The sequence below is a fragment of the Sinocyclocheilus anshuiensis genome, unplaced genomic scaffold (assembly GCF_001515605.1).
Source record: "Sinocyclocheilus anshuiensis isolate Anshui unplaced genomic scaffold, SAMN03320099.WGS_v1.1 scaffold154, whole genome shotgun sequence".
Classification (NCBI taxonomy): domain Eukaryota; kingdom Metazoa; phylum Chordata; class Actinopteri; order Cypriniformes; family Cyprinidae; genus Sinocyclocheilus; species Sinocyclocheilus anshuiensis.
Window position 1 is genome coordinate 2740653 of NW_015546101.1, and position 22037 is coordinate 2762689.

The 22037-nt window shown below is 38.6% G+C and overlaps 1 protein-coding gene across 1 annotated transcript in view; it reads left to right on the top strand.

Annotated features, from left to right (window-relative positions):
- The first annotated feature begins 2075 nt into the window (after positions 1 to 2075).
- kcnc1a (potassium voltage-gated channel, Shaw-related subfamily, member 1a) overlaps positions 2076 to 22037 on the top strand; it is a 24018-nt gene continuing 4056 nt past the window's right edge. The window contains exon 1 of the mRNA XM_016501993.1: positions 2076 to 3097. Within this exon, the coding sequence (XP_016357479.1) occupies positions 2528 to 3097 (570 nt within the window). The 5' untranslated portion in view covers positions 2076 to 2527. The remainder of the gene's footprint in view (positions 3098 to 22037) is intronic.

The window sequence follows — 22037 nt, forward strand, 5'->3', positions numbered from 1 at the left end:
CTGGTGTGTTGACTGCGCAGACTCATTGGCATGATTGAGAGCAAACGTGAGCGGTCACGGGCCTACGGCAGGGCGTGGCCAAGTAAAAAATAAAAAATCCAAAAAATCGCTAGTTTTATTTAAATATAGCTAAAATAGCTCCTTGTCGCAAAAAATTAAAAAAAAGTCGCAGCTACAATGAGAAAGTAGCTAAATTTGGTGACAAAATCCCCAAATTGGCAACACTGATTTTGATCTGTCTCATTATTTACAATACAGCTCAAAAGAACTCGCTCTCATCCTCTGACACCGCTTATAAATTCGTATTGGGTCGTTAAAAAATAACTATATCGATGTCCTGTGTTGCAGGTGGGATTGAAAATATAAACAATGGAAAGGGTAAAAATGAGCCTTTAATAGCCATGTTTACTTGCCTTTTATTCATGCAGAATTAGTGTATGTCTCCACCTTGTGGCTGTGAAGGAAACAGAGCTTCAGAGATTTCAAACAGAAAAAGTAAAGCTGGGAGCGCTGTACCTTTTCATAAGGAGCAAGACAAACTGTTTTATTTTCTCACGTGAAATAAGTAACACTAACTCTCTTAACAATGCCATTAATAGCCTATATATATTGATAATATACAAAGTGCCACAGTTAATTGTAAATATTTCCAGCAAGAAGCAATGTTTTACGCATATAAAAGAACATTTTGTGGAGACTATTTACATGTAAAATATTAATAAATTAATTAATGCATCTTTTATCATTATCATGAAATTCGGCAACTGTGTAACTTACTGCGCTGTCAAACGACTTTCTGCCGCTAGATGTCACTAATATTCTCGATATAGCATCAGTTAACACGGTGACCAGTAGGAAGGTTACTAAATATTGCGTTTATTATGAATAGTTATATTATAGTATGTTCATATAATTATTTGTATATAATAAATTCATCTATTATATAATTTCAGAGCTCGTTTAATTTTGACATCCTACTTGATCCAACGCAGAAATCGTACTTCATTCCTTTTTTATTATGACATAATAATAAAGGTTATGATATCATAACGAAGGGTTGTGATATTAATTCAATTGATATTACAAGCAGTATATGAATGTTGAGGTTGTTGAACATTTTGCCTGCCAATGATAATCCCTACCCTGTACGAGTTAATGGGTTTCTGACAGTGGAGGTGATGCCCATGGGACCATATACCAACAACTCACCAGTGTGAGTGGACATTATCTTTCCTTTGAAGCCTAATTGCTTTTCCTCCTCAGCAGAACAAGATAATTTGGGATAAATCCCATTATGTGTTTTCTGAGACGAAGCACATACTGTAATCTGCCTTTAAGTTGTACATAGTGGTAGTTCTGTACAACATACAGAACTACCACATTTTGCTATAAGTTTGATTGCATCGTATAATAATTGCTGTTAATAGTGTTCATCGTCTGTTTTATTATCATTAAAGCAAATAGGCTATCTTTTATATAAGCTACTGAGTGCATATGCGCTCATGCAGTCCTGCAGAACTGCATATCGAGGGAAAGCATGCATGGCGCAGCGCTTTTTCAGCATTTGTCTTACCAATAATACTGCACGTCTTTCTGAATAGAGCTTTTCACTGTCTGAAACCATCCCAATATCTGATGTGCACGCGTCGACTCATCCACTCAGCAATTGCGCATGCGCGTCGGTTGGCTCATGTTGTCTCTCCGCAGGAATGACGAACCTCGCTCCACACTGGTCGACAGAGACAGGGAAACTGAAAATATTCATTTGGTGGAAATAAAGAGGATACGATCAATCACTTCCGAACAAACACCGGAGGACGTCGCCAAACTGGACATTGTGGAGACAAAAGAAGATTTTTAAAAGGACCGGTCCTCTCCCACTTCAAAGCTGACGTCTCCTGTATGAGTATAGCTGTATATTCAGTGGCAAAACATTTTCTAGATGTGATGTCTGTGGTGTTTGTCAACAAACTGCGTGTGATAATGGGCATCTGGACATGCTTTGAAGAAAACGACTGATGCTACATCGAAGAAACGCTTAAAATGTGACCGTTCCAGTGAGCCTCTATCCCTCCACTTTGTCGGATTTGAGGAGGCGTCTACTGGGAATAAGGGGAGTGCATGTGTCTCGTTTTGGAGAGAGGAGGGTGTGTGCGCGCTGGAGCTGTCCGTTCAGAACCACACACACACATCTGCCACCAGCGGTGCACCACAAGCCATCAGCCTCGCACCTTCTCTGGACCTCATGGTGCGGAGCGTAAATTTATGATAACCTCTGCATTCATTTAACGTCTGCAATTTCTTATTTTCTCTTGGCATCTGGAGGCAATCCCATATTCACCTGACAAGAACATCAAACGCTCATGCAGCGGTTTCCTGCAGTTGAGCTGCCTTTGCGCGCCTGTTTTTCTGCGTTTATTCAGTTCACTCTCTTTTTTCCGTTGCCTAACAATTGCGCACATGTATCCTCCGGGTCTTTCAGCGTTGTAATGCCTGGCCCGGGCTCGAGACATGCCTAAGCGACGAGATGGGCCAGGGCGACGAGAAAGACCGTGTTGTGATTAACGTGGGAGGGATTCGACACCAGACCTACCGCAGCACGCTGCGCACTCTCCCCGGCACTCGTTTAGCCTGGCTCGCCGAGCCCGATGCCCACAGTCACTTTGACTATGACGCCCAGATCGACGAGTTTTTCTTTGATCGCCACCCCGGAGTTTTTGCACACATTCTCAATTATTATAGGACTGGCAAGTTGCATTGCCCCGCTGATGTTTGTGGCCCTCTTTATGAGGAAGAGCTGGCCTTCTGGGGCATCGACGAGACAGATGTGGAGCCCTGCTGCTGGATGACATACCGGCAGCACCGGGAGGCCGAAGAGGCGCTGGACAGTTTCGGCGGAGGGCCAGCTGAAATGGGCAACGATGATATGGACACAGAAGTTTTGGGTGATCCAGGGGATGGAGACGAGGAACTTGAGATGACTAAACGCCTGGCCCTCGGCGACTCACCTGACGCAAAAGGTGCAGGGTTGTGTCAACGTTGGCAGCGGCGTGTTTGGGCGCTCTTTGAAGATCCATATTCCTCTAAATATGCAAGGGTGAGTGATGAACAAGTTTAAAAGTGGCAACCCCGCTGTTCACTACTTGTAATATATCCAAACACGTGTTGCTTTGAATTAGAATAGCCTGCCAATATTAAAGTGCAATTGAGCTACTCAAAAAAGATATTAAAAATACAATTAATACAAAAAACATAAATACAATTTATTATAAAATAAAAATTATCTGTACATATCTTTTATAATGAACAACTGTCAAGACAAAAAAAAAATGCGTTATTAAAAGGCTGAGATTCTTTGAAAAGATATTTTGCCTAAATAGTTTGGCATGATATTTTCTTTCAAAAATGAACAGTAAAGCATATAACCTTGGAAAAACTTTTGTCTGCCACATCCTAGTCACTATGGCTTAACCAACATGGAAGGAGCCATTTTGTCATGTGATAAAAAAAAACCCACAAACAAACAAGCAAACTCGTGAGATACTTAAGTTTTTTTTCACCCCAGGTCAATGACTTAACCCTGAGAAAATCTTATTCTATGACTCAAAAATTATATATATATATATATATATATATATTTTTTTTTTTATAATGATAGTTGTATACTCATGTATTTAAGATGCAAGCAAAGTTGCAATTGATGCTTACACCACTTGACATTAGTTCAAATTTTTTAAATCAGAAATGTTATAAACTATATTTTTAAGCTAAATTTTTTTTAAATGCATGAAACATGTTTAGAAAGCTAATACAGATAACTTGGTCTATGTGTTTTTATATCGTTTTTAAAGGATCTCTCCTTTTTATAATTTTCAACATCCTTATTTGACCCATGAAATATTTTTGAAAGCTGATCTCAATGTACAGTTGCTATTGAGCCAAACAAGAAGAAACTGGTTGTCTATATATTTGACCGCGTGTTTGATAAGATTATAAATCTCGCATTTCCTATAGCATTATTAGCGATATATCAAACTGAAGCAACTAATTTGGGTCACCCTGGGGAAAACATGTGCAGTCATTCCAGGCGTCTTGCATGTAGCATTGATCGACAGCTCCTCTGACTGCAATACTGCTGTGCCACGCGCCATGAGCTCCCTTCCCTGCCGCAGGCGTGCTCGTGCACAAATTAATCACTCCGTGAGAACATTAAAGAGAATACATCACGAGGCAAAGGCTTTTCTTTATTTATGTACCCATGCTGCTTTGAGATAAGACACACAAGGCAGATAAAATCTTTTTTTTTCTCAGGAGGTCTGAGAGACTGCACTTGAGATGCTAGATGTGTTAAGCATTTTTTGGTCCTGAGACTTTTTCAGTGGGCATTAGCTGTTGTAATGTGTACAGTAATTGCTGAATACTGTAGATTAAACAGTAGAGCGGGGCTCTGGCAATGCCAAGGTCATGGTTTCAATTCCCAGGGAATGCCAGAACTGGTCAAATGTATGTCTACCAATGCAATGTTAGTTGCTTTAGATAAAAAAAAAAAAAAAGTCAGCCAAATGTGGTCAAGAGGACTGTATGCATTATCTATGGCAATTACAAGGCCAGTCTGGTTTGGACAATTGTGAGATTTTCCTGTTTGTTTTATGCCTGTTTAATAGGGAGTAATAGACCAGGAACACTGCCAAGATCCGGATATTGCACCCTATAGGCTACTGAACACTGATAAACGAGTCAAGGCATGTCGATGTAAAGTTAGAAGTAGAGTGGATTTATGTCAGGAATCAATTAATCAAATGCACTTTTTCTGTGAGTGTGTGATTAGACAACATTGAACTTCTCAAAGCCAGAGGCAAGTGTTCAAGTGTGCCATTACGGAAGTACACATCTTTTACTACAAGAAACACACATGACCATACAGTACCACTTGTTTGTAGATTATTTGTATTATAATTGTAAAAAATATTCACAAAATATTAATTTATTTGATATTTAAATATGACACGCTTTGACATTTTGTCAAATTTGCAACAAAGGTCATTTCATTTGGATGATTAAAACACACACCAAAATATTTGAAATAATGTGGCACATAATAATATTTAATTGGATATTAATTCTTTGCTTATTATTAATGTAATTTCATTTCCTGACATGACTTGTATATTGATTAATAATGTGGTGAAGTGTTTGTGAAGAGCTCTGAATCAGATCTGTGCAAGTCAGCCTTATGGCATTTTCAGTGATAATTGAATCAGCTATTCAGTGCATCTGAATTAATAATAAAAAAATGAGTCATACATCTGAATGAACTGCAGGATTTACCCAACACAGAATGGACATGCCTCAGACAATCTCTGTGTATTGTTCCTGCATGTGTGTGGGAGCATGACCTTGAGAGACAAAGACAAAGAGTTGTTATCCTGTTGTCATCTGGCAGATGTTTGTGCTGGTTTCCAAAGCACCTGATATTTTCATGTCCTTGGCAGGCAAGATGCTGCTTTTTACAGAGTATGTCTTGGGAATAAGTTGTCATGGCAACGCTTTCAGATCTCTAATGAAACAGATGAAAGCTGGTCTTCCTCATGAGATGTCAGAAAACGCGGCAAACTTCTCTGGAGGCTTTCGGATGATGATTTGTCTGTGTACATGTTTGCCCCTGTGTCAGTTAGTTTATTTTGTAAATTCATCATTTAGTATGAAGTTTTATGCAGTGACAAAATATAAGCCAATAAACGAATAAAACACTGGAATTAAATAAAAATCTTCAAGCATATTAGAGAAAGTGAGAGCTGTTGTGAAAGAGAGAATTGTTATGAATTTATCTAGTAATTTGGAGGCTAATAATGTTATTCAAAAGAGGTGATCAGGTTGATTGGAACTTACCACATATTAACATGATAATCAGATAAATTATACAAACAATAAAGGCAATTTGCCTAAAATATGGCCCATACTCATGTGTCTTCCCAGTTGTGCTATACGATATTCCTATAATGTCCTATTCTCCCAGGAGGCCATCTTACATGCTCCAGTGGCCCTTGCTCTGTACAACAACAGGAAAAGTGTTGGTAATTAATGCACTGGTTGATATGTGAATGCACCTGCTGGATGAGGGAATTTGCATGTCTCCCAGATTTCTTCTTCCTCCCAGACTCTACCAATGGAAGCCCCACCAATGTGGGATAGAGAATGGTAGCTGCTAGGGATCTTGTCACACACTTGTCTTGTGAGAAACAAATCAATTCTCACTTTTCCCCATATATATCTCTGGTTAATAACAACTTTTTTAAACAAAGAAAAAATAAACTGTTAAATAAGGGGACATGAGCTTTTTTGTTCATTTTTTGTGGACTTGGATTTTGAGAGTATAATATAAGTAACAATGAGAGTATAATATAGGGAACAATGTATTCATTTAGCAGATACATTTATTCAAAAGTCACTTAAAGATAAAATACAAAACAAGTGATTAATTATTAACAATGCTGCAATCCAACATTTTGAAATGTGATTAGATGAAAAAAGCTAGTTCAGCGCTTTGCTTGTCTATTACAGTATGTAACATTTGCTTTAGTAAAAGAGGAATTCATTCAGGTCATTGGGGTTGTAAAAATACAGATCCAGTTAAAAGCTTATAGTGGGATGTGAAAGTATCAATGACACCCACAGCGTGTTTACAATAAACAGCAGGATTTGATTTCAGATTGTACAGAATGAAAAATACTATGGAAATAACAGGAATCTGTGCATATGGGGATTAATAAAAAATAATAAAACAGAAGTAAAAAAAGATATATTCTTCCATATTGTGACAAACATCCAAGTATAATGGATTTTCGAATAAGAAAAAAAATGTAGGGTAAGTGAGTACTTGGTTCTATACATCGGTTGTTGATTGGATATGGAAATTTCTGGAGTGAAAGGTGAACTAAATGATTGGAGAAGTCCGGCATATAGTGGGTATAGAAAAGAATCACCCCCTTTAAAATAATCACATTTTGTTGCTTTTCAGCCTGAAATGAAGATGGACACAGTTTTTGTTTTATCCAGCTGTATTTACTATAACACCAACATGTCAGAAAAAAATTATCACTGAGAAGTTCACCAGAATCACTGAGTTGGAAAAAGAATGACTTGTAAACTTAATCCGGTGTAGCTAATCACCTTCTCAATGGCACACAAAGCCGTTTGACTTTCAACTGTGATCAGCTGTGGTCATTTTGATTAGCTCAGCATGAAAAGAGCTGCATGTAGCTTTTCAGTCCTTAGTAGTGCAACTGAAGCAAACAATCAACTATGGGTGGCAAGACACTGTCAAAAGATCTCAGGGGAAAAGTTGTGGACAGGCACAAGTCGAGATAGATTCGAAAATGTTCAAAGGCTTTATCAATACATTGAAGCACAGTGAAGTCTGCTATTAAGAAGTGGAAGGTATTTGGTACAACACAGACCCTCCCTGGATCAGGACGTCGCTCCAAACTGGATGAAAGAGCCAGGTGGAAACTGGTCAGAGAGGCTACCAAGAGACATACAGCAACTATGAAACAGCTGCAGGAATTTATCACAAAGAGCGGTCATTGTGTGCATGTGACAACAATATCACAAATCTCCACAAATGTGGCTTGTTTGAGAGGGTTGCAAGAAAAAAGCACTCAAGAAAGGCCACATGCAGTTACCACTGAGCTTTGCTAAAACACACCTCGAGGATTCTGAGGCAGATGAGACTAAAATTGAATTATTTGGCCTCAACACCAAACAATATGTTTGGCAGAAATCCAATACAGCTGACCATCCAAATAACAGCATTCCTACAGTAAAGCATGGAGGTGGTCATATCCTGTTATGGGGTGTTTCTCTGCAGCAGGGACCGGAGCACTTGTCAGGATAGAAGGAAAAATGGATGGGGCAAAATACCGTCAAATTCTTGAGGAAAATCTGCTGCCCTCTGCCAGAATGGGAAGTAGGTTTACCTTCCAAGATGACAATGACCCAAAGCACACAGCAAAACTGACCACACAGTGGTTGAAGGAGATCCTTGCATGGCCTAGTCAAATACGACATGTCTGGGGGAAATCCAATACAGCTCGCCATCCAATTAACAGCATTCCTCCAGTAAAGCATGGAGGTGGTGATATCCTGTTATGGGGTGTTTCTCTGCAGCAGGGACTGGAGCACTTGTCAGGATTGAAGGAAAAAAGGATGGGGCAAAATACCGTCAAATTCTTGAGGAAAATCTGCTGCCCTCTGCCAGAAAGTTGTCAATGGGAAGAAGGTTTACTTTCCAACATGACAATGACCCAAAGCACAGAGCAAAACTGACCACACAGTGGTTGAAGGAGAAAAAGGTGAATGTCCTTGCATGGCCTAGTCAGAGCCCAGACTTAAAGGTGGTTCAACAAAATACTGACACAAGGGGGTGATCATTTTTCCAACTCAGTGATTCTGTTTTTTTTTCTGACATGTTGGTGTTATATCTTTCACGTGGATGTACTAAGTTGCACTGAGTAAATACAGCTGGATAAAACAAAAACTGTGTCCATCTTTATTTTAGTCTGCAAAGCAACAAAATGTGATTATTTTAAAGGGGGTGATTCTTTTCAATACCCACTGTACGTTACCAGAGAGAAGTCTGTCCATTTTCTTTTTGTTGCTACGTAAATCTCACATTGCATTTGAAGAAATACAGTATGAAGACAACTCCATGTAGTCCTCTGCAGGTCAAGCAGTCGTATACATCGAACATTCTTGAGATGTAGTGGTAGGCAGAACAATGAAGCAAAATCAAAGCATTCTGAGTGTCTTTTTTAGTCTTCAGCTATGGCCTGGCTGTGATGAGTTTGTTGTCACAGCAAGATCAGCTGCAAAGCAACAAAATGTGATTATTTTAAAGGGGGTGATTCGTTTCAATACCCACTGTACGTCACCAGAGAGAAGTCTGTCCATTTTCTTTTTGTTGCTACGTAAATCTCACATTGCATTTGAAGAAATACAGTATGAAGACAACTCCATGTAGTCCTCTGCAGGTCAAGCAGTCGTATACATCGAACATTCTTGAGATGTAGTGGTAGGCAGAACAATGAAGCAAAATCAAAGCATTCTGAGTGTCTTTTTTAGTCTTCAGCTATGGCCTGGCTGTGATGAGTTTGTTGTCACAGCAAGATCACATGATCTCCAACCTCCAACTCTTGTTTCTGTACCTGCAGAGAGGGAGGATTCACACATTATCACCTTCACCTCAACAGACTCCCTCCAGCCTAGACCCGCTCACCCATTGTTTTGAAACTCTCACAAACACAGAGCAGAAGACACTTTCCTGCCTCTCCCCACACTAAATCAATCACTCCACAACATGACTGTTCTACATGCCCCGTAGCAGATCTTGAAACAGCCTAATTAGGAACAATTAGATGGCTTGCTTTTGCTACTATAGTAGTCTCCTTTAAATGGATAATGTTGATGGCTTTGATGGTATGACTAGTTCTTGAGGAGGAATGTTTAAAAAAAATCTAGGTGCAATTATAGGTATTAAAATAGTATGTAAGGGGTGATGGGGTTTGGAGATGGTGAGGGGCAGAAGAGAGGGTGTTGGGGCAGACGTTCATTTTAAACTTGAGTAATCTGAAATCTGAAAGATGCTCATCAAATTTATTTGGTTGCCATAGAGAAGGGTACGGTGGCCGAGAAGTGCAGAGCAAATCACAATTCTGAAAACAAAATAACAAATTACAAACGCAAATGCAAGTCTAAAAAACAAAATAACAATTCAGAAAACACAACAACAATTCAGAAAACATTATAACAAGTCAGAAAACACAATGACAAATTCGAAAACAAAATAACAAGTCAGAAAACACAACGACAAATCAGACAAACCGGAAGAGGTAGGTATAGTTTGAGACAGCGCCATTGGTTTGGGATTACTCACCGCTGACTGGACGAGACATCTGTCAATCAACGTATACAGGAAGAACCAGCTGAAGAACAGCAGAGTCGTGGTAGAAAGTTCGGAGATGGTATTAAAGTAGCTCAGTTTAAATGTATTGTATTGTATGCCCTTACTCTGGAATAAAAAATACGGGGTGTCTATTTATATTTAGTTAAAAGTAAATGTAAAATATCAGCTCCAGTGGCGCAGGTGGATAAGCGTGTTTTTTTGGGTTTTTGACGCGATCGACCCGTGTTCGATCCCGCCTTTTGCCGAACTTTTTTTTTCTCCCTTTTCAAATCTCGTATCACATCGTAAAGGCATTTAATTTCAATAAAAATTAAGGAAATAATCAAACAGTTTAAAATAAAGTATCGGGTAGGGTTAGGGTAGGTGTAGGGAGGGCTTTATTGTACCAATAAGGTGGCATCCATTTAATAATTAAAATAAAAATGATAATTTACACTCAATACGTTATTATTGCATACTGTTTTATAATGTACTACAATACTGAAGTGCAGATAATTGCCACTATTTGCAACAATTAGTATACTTGATAGTATAAATCCTGCTATTTTAACAGTGTAAATAGCATATTGCTAAAAATACTGCTATTTTCACTTAGTGTAAATAGAATCCATTGCTAATACGAGATTTGAAAAGGGAGGAAAAAAAAGTTCGGCAAAAGGTGTGATCGAACCCGGGTCGATCGCGTCAAAAACCCAAAGACACACCCTTATCCACCTATGCCACTGAAGCTGATGATTTATAGCAACTTTTAACTAAATGTAAATAGACACCCCGTATTTTTTATTCCAGAGTAAGGGCAATTCATACAATACATTTAAACTGAGCTACTTTAATACCATCTCCGAACTGTCGTTGTGTTTTCTGACTTGTTATAATGTTTTCTGAATTGTTGTTCTGCTTTCTGAATTGTTATTTTGTTTTTTAGACTTGCATTTGCGTTTGTAATTTGTTATTTTGTTTTCAGAATTGTGATCTGCTCTGCACTTCTCGGCCACCGTAGGGTACGGGGCTTAGGAATCATTTAGGAAAGAAAACCCACCACTGCAAAACCAACAGAGCTGACAAGATAAAATCAGTTATCACGACTTCTAATAATTATAATTCTTATCAGTTTTGTTCCTGCGTGGGCCACAGATGACAATTTAAGGGGGTCAAACATTTTAAAATGTCCTCACTTCTTTACAAAAGTATTAAAACAGATGAAATCAATAAAAAAAAAAAAATCTGTCCATGTTTTTGAGAATATGAATCCACTTAAGGAAAATGGTTATCTTACACTACATATAACTGTCATTGGGAAATATCAAATCAATTAAAAACAAAAAATAAAAAAAAGTATGTTCTTCCTTTTTGTTCTATAACCCTCCCATTCAGTGAGGAAAAATTATTGCATCTTTGTCCAACAAATATTTTGCATTTGGATAAGACACAACCAAATATGTGTGCCTAAACTTAAACTAGTGTTGCTGAACTCTTTCCAGAAAAGTCTTAAACATGCCCGACCGGGTCCAGATCTGGACAAAGGACCATTAATTGATAACAACTGCACAGTACTGAACTCACCTCTGACTTCTCTGATGTATTAGGCAGTGCAATGACTTCATAAATCAATAAAAAGTATGTTTAAAAATGACTGACAGGCCTGATTTAATCACCATTTGAGAAGTCCCCCTGTTAGGTTATAAGAAAAGTATTTTCTTAGTATTTGTAAGAAAAGAATTTCAGGCACATATAAGTAAAACGTACTGTAATAGGCACAAAAGCTCAAATGTACACAACTGTTCAAAAGTTGGGGTCAATATGATTTAAAAAAAAAGAAATGAATGCTTTAATGCATTAAATTGATCAAAAGTGAAGGTTAAGACATTTATAATGTTACAAAAGATTTCTATTTAAAATAAATGCGGTTCTTTCGAACATTCTTTTTATCGAAGAATCATGAAAAAAATTCACAAAAATATTAAAAAGCATTAATTATTGTTAGTAAGTAACATTAATTTTAAGAAATGTTTATTATTTTATTTGAATGATTTCTGAAGGATCATGTGACACTGAAAAAAATCAGCTTTGCCATCTTTGCCGTTTTACTGCATTTTTAAGCATAAGAGACATATTTAGTCGAACCAACCCCAAATGTTTGATCAGTAGTGTACCTGTATCTCAGCTGTTAATGGGTGTAAAGGTGAAATGGATAGTATTCATTTATCAGATCTCTGTATACTCAAACCATGGACAGAAAAAACACACTCTACAAAAGGTCTGAATCAAGTGACTCTAGTTTCTGTACCTCTTGCATAATCATCATAATGTGCAAAATAAAACATACAAAATATTGTGATGTTGGTCTTATATGTCACGCACATCAAGTCAAGCACATCATCTGTTATAATAATGTTTTTGTTTTTTTCACACAAGATTACACACTGGCTGTGTGTGCTGTACTGGGTGTTTGAGGACTGTGTTTAGCAGGGTTTCAGAAGCTTGGGATAGGGAGAGGTCAGGTATATAACAGGTCCATATTTGTTGTTGCTTTATGTTGAGTCATGAAGCATGGCTGTGATTTAAATGGAAAGGGACTTAACTGATGCCTGGTCCAGCTTTTTAACTGGACACGTCAGCTTAAACAAAATATCTTTGCTCCCAATGTCCTTCACAGGACAAAAACTTCTTGAAAACATTATGCTGGGATCTCTTTTGATTGTCATCATAAACAAAGTAATGGAGTATTATTGGTACATACACATTACACATGTAAGATATGTTTTTAGCAATATAAGTCAGCATGAAAAACTGAAACAGGAACACTTTTCTATCTACCTTGTGGCCACAGGCACATTTCTTTCATTCTTTCTTTCCTTCTCCTTAGTATTTATTCCCCTCTTTGTCTCCTTTAGTGAGTCATTTGTTTACAAGCTCATTTTCATTATTATTGTACAACTCAAAGGCTCTTCTCTTGGAGACAGTATTCCGAAACACTGGACACTGAATGCCATGGAATGATTATGGGACAATGATAAGACAGTGATAAGACAGACATACCTGTTGTGAGATGTCTTACCCTCTTCTCATCCGAACTGGCACCCGATCCTTAGAGTGAGCCTTGCACAGATTCTTGCTATGTAAATGTAGAACAGAAGTCAGCCCCAGAGGAAGCCTACAGTGATTAACATTAATTAGACTGCAGTAGCAGAGTAGAGCCCAGACCCCCTTAATTACCGGAGAGAGATAGGGTGGAGTACCTTGACACAGCATACTGGCTAACCTCTGGCATGTTCTACTGAAAATGATCTGCTGGGAAAGGGACAGAGTAAGGTACTGCTTATCATGCCTATAGCCAAAAAGCAAGAACATCAAAAATAAAAAAGTCCATGACAACATATACTGTAATATACACGCTCTACTGTTCCATTCCTCCTAATTTTTAGGACACCCTGTGACTACCCCCTCCCCCTTCCCATCTCCCCCAGTTCTGTCTATGAGCAGTAAGTAGAGCAGGACATCCTTTTAAAGAGCTGCAGGGCAACGGCTCTAGAGACCCAGCAGCTGTGAATAGCCTTGATACCATAGGCCATGAGAATTGGGTGTTAGACACTCAAACTGGGGCACCCAAATGCAGTGAGTTCTGGTTTCATGGTGGATTTTGCTCAAAGCAGGTGGAACTGTATTTAAGCTCTAGCGGATTTTGCTCCTGTGCTCCCAAATATAGTTCAAACAAAAATTTAAATCCTGTCATCATTTACTCACCTTTATAAGGGGTGCAATGATTCTGTCAAATGATTAATGATATGATGAACTGATGCAACACGTAAAAAAAAATCAATATATATTTGAATATATCTAAAAGATATACAAGAAGACTTGTTTTACTGTAATTAAATGGTGTAAAATTGTCATTTTTTTTTTATATTTCTTTTTCTGTATAAATGCAAATGGCAGTACTTCATTTTATTATGTACTGTATACTGTATTTTTTTGACTGTTGCTTATCTCATTGCACAAACCAATGATGAGCTGTCATCATGATTATGATTTTTTATTAAAAAAGAACATAAAAAAATTATATTATCAAAATATTATCTTTTGAGTTCCACAGAAGAAAGTAAACTGTACAGGAACAGGTTTGGAATGACACGAGGGTTAGCTTTTTCATTTTTTTGGTTAATTATTCCTCATTTCAAAAATTTGAACTGATGAAAGACTAATTCAAATGAACATATGTGATTATTAAGGTAATTTGAACTTTGCATAAAACCTGCACATTATATATTTAATTTTCAAATAAGAAAAAAGTTCATTTCAAAACAACCTGTCTATACCAGTGTTCATTTAAAATCTATCCATTGAATTCACAGTAGATTTAAAGTCCTGTTTTATTCTGAAGGGAGAATAGAACAAGACATTAAGCAGAGCTTAAAACAAAGCACACAGTGAGAGCTTGGGGTATAAAGTGCTGCAGGAGGGACTGGAGAAGAGGCTTCACTGCAAGAGATGTGGCAGTGTATCTGTGAAAACAGAGGAAGATAGCTGATACCTTTCATTTTTATGCACTCTATTAATCAGACCACTGCCTGTTGTTCTGAGAGAGTTTCGACCTTTGCTGCTGTGACTGCAGTAAGCAATGAGCTCACATGATTCCCAACCCAAACAGTCCAACAGGGGTAATTCATCTGTGTGAATACAGAAAAAAGAAAGAATCAATATCACAGGTAAACAATTGTGCTGACAAAGCCATTCAACAGTGCATGAACTGGTCCTTCAGATTCAGCCACCTGTCAGCCTCACAGAAATTAATGTTCTAATGGTCTTTGAGGGACTCCATATAGCCGAAAGGCATTTGTGTAAACAAGATAAGATAGCTGATACCTTTCTTTTTAATGGACTTTATGGTGTGCTGACTGTTCTGCTTCCGTTCCAGATAAGTCAGACCACTGTCGATCAGCTCACTTTATTGAGGCAGAGGCAGTCTGTTTTCACTAATAAGTGATGATACATGATTCTCAACCAAAACAACAGCAGCAGCAATTAATCTGTGTGAAAACAGAGGAGAGATAAAAATCATTGTCACAGGTAAACAATTGACAAAGCCATTGGACATTGACATTGCGACTCATTCAGATTGTGCCACCTGTCAGCCAAACAGAACTATACATGTACTACACATGGCGTTGAAATGCAACATTATAGGGTGAAAATGCAATGGCACTTGAATGGTACTTCAAGGAACGTCACAAAAATGTTCATGCTGTTTCATGACAACAGAAAATACAAGTCTTGATTTGTTTTAACATTGGGTAGGAGTATATACAGGTGCATCTCAATAAATTAGAATGTCGTGGAAAAGTTCATTTATTTCAGTAATTCAACTCAAATTGTGAAACTCGTGTATTAAATAAATTCAATGCACACAGACTGAAGTAGTTTAAGTCTTTGAAAATTGAAGGGGGTCTGAATACTTTCCGTACCCACTGTATATATCTGCTGGTATCCTTGTCAGACAAGGATTTATCATTAAAGTTTTAGAGTTAACAGTCAAAAGTTTTTGCAACCATCTTTGGAAATGTGGCATGTACTGTTGTTTGTGGAAGTCTGCCCTTTGTGTAGCATACTTGTGTGATTATGAGTGTGCCAACATGATATTCCATAAGTAAGGCCAGAGGTCAGGCAGAGGCCCTTGTTCCTTATAGGCAGTGTTGGGTTAGTTACTCAAAGAATGTAATATATTACTCATTACTAGTTACTCATTTCAAAAGTAATATTGTTACTTTACTTATTACTTTCTGGCAACAGTAATTAGTTACACTACTATTTACTTTTTCTTCACGCTCCACAGAAGTTGTAACTGTGTATCTTCCCCATAAAATTCTAGTGATTGATAGTGATATTCAAGTAGAAGTGTTGTATTAATCTCATTAATTGTCATGTGTAGCTTGAAGCTAATTGTAATTTCTCCGTTACCCATATACGATTATATTTCATTATGTATTTTATCAAATCACATAAGTTTGTAAGAAAATTTAATTTTCCAAAAAGATTTTTAATTATAGTAATATAATGTACCACATGCTGATCAGAGGGATGTTGGTGGGATGTAATGCCAGAGTAAAGTAAAGCCACAACTTACACAACAGTGCTCAGATCATCTTTTTTCCTGACAAAATCAATATAATGCAATATTTTTATCTGCTGAATGTAAGCTTTTCCATATTCCAAGCTTGCCTGCTGCACTGGGGACATCACATGCATGTGCGAGTCGTGAAAATTATGAAAATAAATCTAGGAATTATTTGATTGTTGGATTTGAAATCAGCGGGGTTGAGGCATCTAAAGTAACTAAGTAACTAAGCTGTTTTATGGATGGTAACTGTAATATTATTACTGAAATCTTATTAGTAATTAGTTACACTACTAGTTACTGCAAAACGTAATATTATTACAGTAACTACGTTACTAGTTACAAGTTACTGCCCAACACTGCTTATAGGAAACATTGATTAATAAGGGAATCGTCATAAACATATACCATTTGCTGAAATGGACCCGTGTTTTTACGCATCATGGAGTTGATGGATTTGCACATGGATAAATGCATAGTATTGCTTTATTTAGAAAGTAAGTGTGTGATCATTTGTGTTGATAGGAATTGCCTCATTAATGATCATTTGGACAATGCTGTCATTTGAGATCTAATGGTGACAACGTGAGCAAATACAAAGTTGAGGAATGACAAGCTATTAACTGGTTAATTAGCTGACGGACTTCATAAATCTGTGGATGTTAATTTAGTACTGTGTAAACAAAACTACACAGACCTTATTTCGTCCATACCAGTAAAACAGAACTTAAATGTGACGTGTGTATTTTCTGTGTCACTAGTGGCACCAAATGGAATTGCAAAATTACTTTTTTTTTTTGGAAACAAATACAATTCTAAACTATAAAATTTGCAATGAACAACGTTGAAACATTTCTGCTTTTTCATGTATTTATTTCTTTTTATTCATTTATTTATTGAAAGCATGCAAATGTGAGAGATTTGAATAATCAATTTATGTTTTCTGCATTTTTATATTTTTTACATAACAAATAACATGCAGTGCAAATCAGAAACAGAGACAGGAAATTAGTTCGTGATTTCATTTGCATGCTTGTTAAAAGATAAAGCACATTTTCACGTAGTAGCTGTGGTTCCTCTTCAGGAACTCGAGCTGCGTGGGAAAACGCTAGGGGAACGCCTTCTGTGACCCCGCCCTGAATCACATGTGAAATCAGTCCAATAGCTGAGCGGGACGTCACGGGCGGGTGACGTCATGACCAAGAAGCTATAAAAGCACGTGCGGCGGAGCCAGCGTCAGCGAAGTGCTCTGTGTGTGTCAGTCATATTTATTGTTGTCTGTCAATTGTGAAAAGTCTATAAGCTCCAGCTATGTCTAAGCTCATGCAAAGACAAAGCATTTCAAGGGCGACAGCAAGCCACGTTATAGGCTATGAGAGTCCTGATGCTGTGGCTCAGGACTTCGGAGGGCAAGCCCCTCTGGGGAAGAGAGGTTCACTCCGCATTACACGGTGCCTGTCTCTCCTCAGTGCCCTCAGGAGGTCGGTCTGCCAACCCTCGAGTCGATCCTCACCTCAGTCGTGAGAGTAAGAGAAGGCCGGTCACTCACTGTCAAGCAGTTCCAGACTGCTTGGGCTGATGACAGCTGCGTTCAATGTGATAACTATTGGCCTGCTGTACATGAGACCCCTACAGTGGTGGCACAAGAACAAGGGGTTCACCCCGAGGGGAAATCCGCTTCGCATGCTCAAGGTCACGCGGAGGTGCCTACGTGCCTTAGACATGTGGAGGAAACCTTGGTTCATGTCTCAGGGCCCGGTGCTGGGAGCTCCTTGTTGCCACGTATGCTAGCGATGGATGCATCCCTCACCGGTTGGGGTGCGGTCATGAGTGGCCACCCTGCCCGCCAATATGGGAGCAGACATCCTGTCGAGGCAGGGGCTGAAGCCCGGGGAATGGATGCTTCACCCCGAGGTGGTGAAGCAGATATGGAGAGTGTTTGGCCAGGCTCAGGTGGACCTGTTGTGACTCATATGATATCGCACTGTCCCCTCTGGTTCTCTCTGACTCATCCAGCTCCACTGGGCCTGGATGCCATGGTACAGACATGGCCGAGGCTTTGCCTGTATGCCTTTCCTCCGATTTTTCTGCTCCCGGGAGTTCTGGAGACTCTCGGTGGCCATTCAGTGGGAAGACACCCTCTTCTTAAACGTTTCCTCCGCGGTGCGCTGAGGCCGAGGCCGAGGCCAGAGAAGCTTATGCTAAGTGGTGGATCAGGATGCTATTCCATAGCCTCGAGTCCTCTGATCTCCCCTCTCCTTTGGGGGACAAGACTCACTCCTCCAGAAGTTGGCCTTCGGGACAGCGGGCCCCACCTACTTTAGCCACTCCAGGCTTTTCTGTTCTCTCGGCCTAGCTGTGCAGTCTTCCACACTAGGCAGAGATTTGGAAGTCTGGCGGCGTGGGCATTCTCGTTCCCCTAGCGTTTCCGACGCAGCTCGAGAACCAGGGTTACATACGTAACCTGAGATGATGTCACTCGTGAATCAATATCCACAGCTTTTTAAAAGAGAGGGTGTGTCCCTGTGTATTACACACAATACGCGAGAATAGGCGTCTTTGCACTGCTAGGATACGTTGGGTTTGCTGCATTTGTAGGTCTACCAAAGCAAGCATCCAACTCACTTCATGCTCTAGTATGAGAGGCAGCTCAAATAATACTTTCATTTCATGCAATTGAAATAGGTAGTCCCACCCCAAATTCACACTTTTGGTTGAGCCAGTGTTCTTATGTCATGCCCAGCAGGCCACTCAAACAAACAGTTTGCATTTCTGATTGGTGCAGAAATTTCATACTGAACTTTTAATCTTGTATATATCATACAGTAATGCTCCTTTCATATTCAGAAGTGTCTTTGGAGCTGTTCCGCTGCTAGCCATGAACATGTACACACAGAGAAAACCAAACAAACCAGACCAAAGAGTGTCGGTAACACTTTAGGTTGACCACTGTTTGAGAGGAAGCCAAGGGAGAGGCTGTGTTTACATTTTGAGAGCAGAGTGTTGGTTTGGGTGTTGCCCGTGACTAAAAGAGTATATATTGGTGGCTTGTGCTAAGTGCTGTAAAAAAATGACAGTGAGGTTTGTGATGGAATAAGTTTAAATAAACTGCTGTCAATTCATGTAGTTACAAAAGGCTTCTTGACTATAGTCAGTTTGAAGTTCATTAGGAGATGATGACGTCAGCATAAGTAATTGTGGTTACACACAATAATGAATTGCTAGCTCTCACTCCTTCAAGAATGGCCAGCACCATCTTTCCCATTAATCTCCCATCAGTGAAGAGAACCACTTATTTCTACTTTGAATAGAGGAACTTCACTGCACATTAATGGCAAAACAGCAGTGTGTAACGTACATTTAACAGCCCTCCTTTCTGTACACGTCATCTTAACTGACCAGCCAAGCTGGGCAATCTGAGGCTTGAGTGGAATACACTGTATTTATGAATTACTGCAAGCTAATGGACATTTGTTGTGTGGATTCAGTGTCAAGCATGCTAGCACACATACACAGGAAGTTTGTGGTGATGTGGCCCACAGCATTTTATGCCTCTGCTCTTTTCTCCTGTGAGCGTTTGTATTTTCAGTTTAAATGTTTAACATGCATAATTTAGAGAAGATTTGCACACGTCATAGTTGAGTATGTTTTGAAAAGGATGTCATTGGTTAAACCTGCTAATTCACTGTTAACACACAGACATGTGATTAGAGATTTGGCATAAATGCAAAATTAGAGATAAGGAATTGTGCATTAAAAATAATGGCTTTTTAGAGGAAAGATGCCTCTCTAAGGATATTTTTGAGAATAGTATAATATTCTGTACAAATGCTTACTAAGCTTCAGAAATGTCCCTGGGCTTGGGACAAAATGGCCTGAAATAAAAAAATAAATAAAAAAGAAACATTAAAATTATAATATTAAAAATATTGTACATAATAGGATTATATAAAGACAGAAATCAGGTCAGTGGGCAAATATAGCTACTTATTTAAAAAGGTTGTGCAACCTCTGTTTCCACTAGCTAATAATCTCTTTACCTCCAGAAAGCAAATTTGACCTGTAGCATTTATCGTCTCAATAATCTCTGAGGGCTGGATTTCTGACCCTGGTTTTTGCACTTGGTAACCCAGAAAGAGTCACTTATATGTAGGGAAGCTACATATGAGTGGAGTGTTCCTACCAGGAGTCGTTGCTAGACCTTTTTTACTGGGGCATGAGCATGGTATTTGTAGTAAAACTGTTGTTATACAAATGGTAATCAATCTGCCAAAAAACATGGTTACTACACTTTTAGTATAATAAAAGGGATCGGATACACACTTCATAATCTCGCTGCAAGAGTCATCTGGGCACTTTCCGCCTACTGTTTTACGAATACTGTGGATTCGGATATAACATACCGTTTTTCCGTCTACTATATAGTAGGGAAGTATGTGATTTCAGATGCAGACAGTCACTTGTTTTGTTCATAAATTAATCTATAGCCAATCAGTTCAATGAATAATTCACAGAAACACTCATAAAGACTGTCACTGTTGCCATCTACTGGCGTAACCTGCAGAAAGAGCTACTGAAAAGGTCCCAGTGATGTTGGTGTCCTATATGCACTTTTGAAACACTGCTCATTTTTCAAAATATGTTTTGAGTATTTGAATAATAATAATAATCATAACAGCTATAATAGCCAAAATAGCAAATAGAAACAGTCTACAGATACTGTATGTGACTCAAGATTTGTCGTGATTTTTGTGGTTTCGCTATTTTTCCTAAAGAAAGAAACCAGCTTTGCCACCAGCTCCTTTATACTTAATACAGATGGTCATAAACTGGTAGGAATTAATCAGGACTCCCCAACTGTCTTTATCAAGCCCCAGTGGGACATTATTGTCCAAAAATGAAAGCACAGCAGTGCCAACACTCACAGCCATGTACGAAAAACCCAATACACAGGCCCTCCCTGCAGACGCAAAACACATGAATCCAGAAATACAGACACAGTCCCTAATGTGGGTCCACTGTGTTAGGCTGTGTTTGGTTACATAAGAGAACGTGACAAGCTTTCATCTCCAGGAAGAGAGGTACAACCAGAGAATGAGAGTAAGAGGTGATGTAAGGGAGAAGGGGGAGGATTTTGTGCTATTTCTGAGACACTGGAATGAGCCAATTCCCTTCTTTTTCCCTCCGTCTGTCCCTCTTGCACTCTCTCCATTTTGCCATGCAGTGCAGCAGAAATGCTTTGGCAATGGCCAAAAAAGTTTTACTTTTATTGTATCACTCCAATTCATGTTTAATAATGTGATTTGAACCTTCATATTTATTATAGCAATAAATTGTCACTGCAGAAAACAGCAATGTTGCCATTTGCCTGAATGAAACAAACATGTAATCCCATAAAACCTTATGAAGTTCATATTTTCTTAAAAAAGAAATATATGAATGCACGCTGTAGTATACTGAGTGAACTTCAGAGTACTTAGTCGTCAGCATTTTAATCAGACCACAATCCGTCCACACACAATGTTGTGTGTTTTGTTGAGGCAGATCCACTGACCAAGAGAGTTTCGGGTAACTTAGTCGTTAATCTTTTGATGGCAGTAAGCAGGGTAACATGATTCTAAACCCAAACAGTCCAGACCAGCAGGGGTAATTCATCTGTTTGAATAGAAAGAGAAAAGACTCAATATCATGGCTAAACAATTGTGCTGACAAAGCCATTGAACATGGACATTGCATGAACTGGTCATTCAGATTCAGCCACCTGTCAGCCTCACAGAAATGGATTTACTAATGTTTTAATGGCAATTGTGTTCATGAATTATAACTGCTAATGAGAACCCAGCAATTTTAGCCTGTGATTTGAGTCAATCAAACAGCATTAAACAATAATGTTCAATACTGTTTGTAATGTTTTAAATTCTCATATGTGCACCAAAAAAAAAAAAAAAAAAAAAGTTAAAAGGA